This window comes from Rhizophagus irregularis, chromosome 9, assembly GCF_026210795.1.
Source record: "Rhizophagus irregularis chromosome 9, complete sequence".
NCBI classification, from domain to species: domain Eukaryota; kingdom Fungi; phylum Glomeromycota; class Glomeromycetes; order Glomerales; family Glomeraceae; genus Rhizophagus; species Rhizophagus irregularis.
Genome location: NC_089437.1, coordinates 3,992,132 through 3,995,686, shown reverse-complemented (window position 1 = coordinate 3,995,686; position 3,555 = coordinate 3,992,132). Strand labels below are relative to the sequence as shown.

Sequence of the window (3,555 nt, the reverse complement as noted above, 5' to 3'; positions counted from 1 at the left end):
TAATAATTTATTACCAATTTTTGTACATTTAACTGATATTTTATAATAAGGTAAATACTTCAAATAACGGGCAGTTAAGATCACTGGTGTCACGTGATGACAATATATTGATTTGTTATTATTAAATTTCATGTTTATTGGTCAAAATTAGTAATAATTAACGTAAAGTGGCTATCGCATTATCTAATTTTAGTAACACGTTTTGATGTATTGTTCTATGTTTATTGTATAAAGTGTGGCTTATATTTTCTTTACTCTTTCGTTAAACACCTCTCTGAGACTCTCTCGTTAAACACTTCTAACCTTTCATAAATACTTCCTACATAATTTTAATCCTAAACACTCTTTACACGTATTTGTTTTATATTTTTCATTGTTATAATAAGTATGATGAATGAAAATAAATATAATGAACTACATATGTCTGACGTTCTCCTAAGTGAACAACAACAACTAAACAATAAAAATCATAGTTCTACTCTAATAGAAGGTACAATAACAAATGAATCTATTGGTGAATCTATTGGTGATATTAAAGTTGGTGATTCTTTTTCTATATGGGAGGATGCAGAAATAAAGCTTAATCAATATGCGAAGTTTGCTGGGTTCTCTTTAAGAAGAAAGCGTGTTGAAGCTGATAAAGATGGAGTTGTATGGTGTAGAACATTTGAATGTAGCTTTTCTGGTAAACCAGTTTCTAATCAAGTTATTGATATAACTCATCAACGAGAAAGAGCATCTAAAAAAATTATGTGTCCTTAGCACATAAATCTTACCAAACCCAAGTCATCAATGGAGATAAGTATTACAAGTATCATTGGACAACACAACCATTCCATGATAGCTGATGCACAATTGTATATTCCTAAGTATCGTAGGTTATCAGATGATGTAATAGAAAAGATCAATTTTTATGTTACTAAAGGAAACATGGGTGCAAAACAAATATATCCATTGTTAGTTGCAGGTTTTCCTGATCAATATATTCATAAAAGGGATCTATATAATATGATTCAAAAGTTTAAATCACCACTTACCAATCGGTATGGAGATGCACAAAATATGATTAATAAATTATTTGAGCTAAAAGACCAAGAACCTGGATGGATTATTCATACAAGACTTGATCCTTTTGATAATCGGCTTGTAGGGTTGTTTTGGATGTCATCTAGTCAGCATCAATGTCTTTTACAATACAATGATGTTATACAAACAGATAATATATGTCAAACAAATTGGTTTGATATGTATTTAACTTTCTTAGTTGTAATTGATAATAATACCAAAAGTCGTCTTATTGCTCAATGTCTATCAGAAGATGAAACAATTGAAAGTTATGAATGGTTTCTTGATTGTTTCCTTCAAGCAACTAATGATAATCCACCTGTCTGTTTATTTTCAGATGCAGACCCTGCTTTAACAAATGCTATTGCGTCAAAATTACCTAGAACTCATCATTTTCTTTGTATCTTTCACATACAAGAAAATTTACGAAAAAATTTAGCAGGTAAATTAGGAAAAGAATATCAAACATTTTATAAGGAATTTTTACATACCAGAAACAGTTTATTTTTGGATGATTTTTCTCATCGTTGGACACGTTTACTTGAAAAATACCCTCAAACTCAAGAGTATTTCAATAGGACTTTGAATAATTGTTGCCAAGCATGGGCAAAATGCTACCAAGTCAAGCATTTTATGGCTGGTATTCAAAGTACACAAAGAGTTGAAGTTATGAATCGTCTAATTAAAGAAGGCACTAGTAGTATTTCGTCATTATGTAATTTACATGAACAAATTCAAAAGTTATTAGATAATGAAGCACAGTGGTCTCGACATAATGCATATCTTCAAAGTCTTCCTACTAATCAAACACCATCAATTATTGAACCTATATTTCCTAAGATTGTTGAACTAATGAAAAAATATTTAACGCCACATATCTTATCAGTTCAACAGTAACAAATTCTTGGTTCTTTATTATATCGTGCTAAAACTATTTCTAAAGATTTGATTAGTACAATAAAGGTGAGAATTTAATTATGTATTGTTTTTATTTAAAGTCTGGAAAGTAAAACTTAACGCTAAAAACAAAAAAACTGAGCGTGTGAAATTATAGTTCGTTACATCACATGATTGAAATTAATTAATTGGTTTGAATTTCTTAAATAGGATGACGATCAATGCAATTATAATGAAGGATTTATTGAGGATTAACTGGATAGGCCGCAGACTACTCTCTTTTCTTTGTTAGAAGAAATACAACTAATTGATGTTATAGAAATCTGGGAACTTTATGGCCTTACCAAATCTTATAAGCATTATGTTATTTTATTAGCAGATGGTGGCCATTTATGCACTTGTTTGGCCATAATAAACTGTGGACTTGTATGTTCACATTTTTTTCAAGTCATGATGAATTCTAAGGTGGCAAAATTCAATATCGGTCTTATTTTCAAGCGATGGTATATGGAAAATATGCAAGATCAATGTATTCAGACAATACAAGATGAAAGTATTGGAGTTGTAACACAATTCCAACAAAATAACAATGAAGAAATTTTAATAGCTGATTTACACATCTTTAATCAGCTTAGAATACCTGACACATTTACAACTAATATTAAACAATGTTTACAAAGAAAAGTCAAGTATGCATATGGATTTGGAAAGATGAAAAAAGCTCTTAACTTAGCACTTGATTTAGGTTGTGAAGATGAAATTATAAATATGATTAATAGGTTTATTGATCAGAAGAAAAAACCAATAAATGATACAAATAATGAAAATGAAAATGTACAGATTTTGGATCCTGTAGTTCAGAAACGACGTGGTCATCCACCAAACAAGCGTATTAAATCAGCAACTAAATCTAATTCATATCATGTTAATACAAAGAATAGTGCAATAAATCCATCTGATCCTAATCTATATGTTAGTGAAATACGAAATCAGCAAGCATCTTCGACTTCATCAAGAATTCCTTTTAATGCAATCGATACTAATACTGACGATCAAAGATATGAAAGAAAAGTTTATATATGTAAAATTTGTAAACAAAAAGGTCATAATGCTAGAACATGTAGCAAACAACATCAATAGGTAAATAGAAATACATTATAGTATTGTTGTTTCAGTAATAGTGTTGCTTGTCTTATAAGTTTTTTTAAAAAAATAAAATACTGTAAATTTTCGTCGGCGTCACGTGATCTATTAACATCATGTGACACCGGTAATGTTAACCACCGGTTATGGTTATAAAAATTCTTATAATAATTTATTAATTAAATTTTATTAATTTGTTTATTAAAAATTACATATTAAATTAATATCTATCTATCATCTATATACACCATCTACCGTCCACCATTCATCATCCATCATTCTCACCTAATCTGATAAAAGTCTGTAGAAAACCTACAAAAAAAAGGAGGAAACAGTTAGTAACCTATTTTTTAAATAAAAAAGTTGAAGTTTCAAAAGAAACTTACCCGATCTAATAAAATCCGAAGGGAAAACCTACAAAAAAAAGTAAAGAAACAATTAGTTCGTTTC

General features: G+C 29.1%; 3 protein-coding genes across 3 annotated transcripts; all 3 read left to right on the top strand.

The window, feature by feature from the left end:
* Positions 1 to 387: 387 nt before the first annotated feature.
* On the top strand, positions 388 to 762 carry OCT59_029939 (uncharacterized protein; the record flags this gene model as incomplete). The annotated part of the gene is made up of 1 exon (XM_025327682.2): positions 388 to 762. One exon carries the CDS (start codon positions 388 to 390, stop codon positions 760 to 762), a length of 375 nt encoding a protein of 124 aa, XP_025170077.2.
* A 30-nt stretch (positions 763 to 792) lies between these two features.
* On the top strand, positions 793 to 1,962 carry OCT59_029938 (uncharacterized protein; the record flags this gene model as incomplete). Its single annotated transcript, XM_066146323.1, has 2 exons — positions 793 to 1,151; positions 1,560 to 1,962. 2 exons carry the CDS (start codon positions 793 to 795, stop codon positions 1,960 to 1,962), a joined length of 762 nt encoding a protein of 253 aa, XP_065994978.1.
* A 516-nt stretch (positions 1,963 to 2,478) lies between these two features.
* Positions 2,479 to 3,102, top strand: OCT59_029937 (uncharacterized protein; the record flags this gene model as incomplete). The annotated part of the gene is made up of 1 exon (XM_025329404.2): positions 2,479 to 3,102. One exon carries the CDS (start codon positions 2,479 to 2,481, stop codon positions 3,100 to 3,102), a length of 624 nt encoding a protein of 207 aa, XP_025170078.2.
* Positions 3,103 to 3,555: the final 453 nt, after the last annotated feature.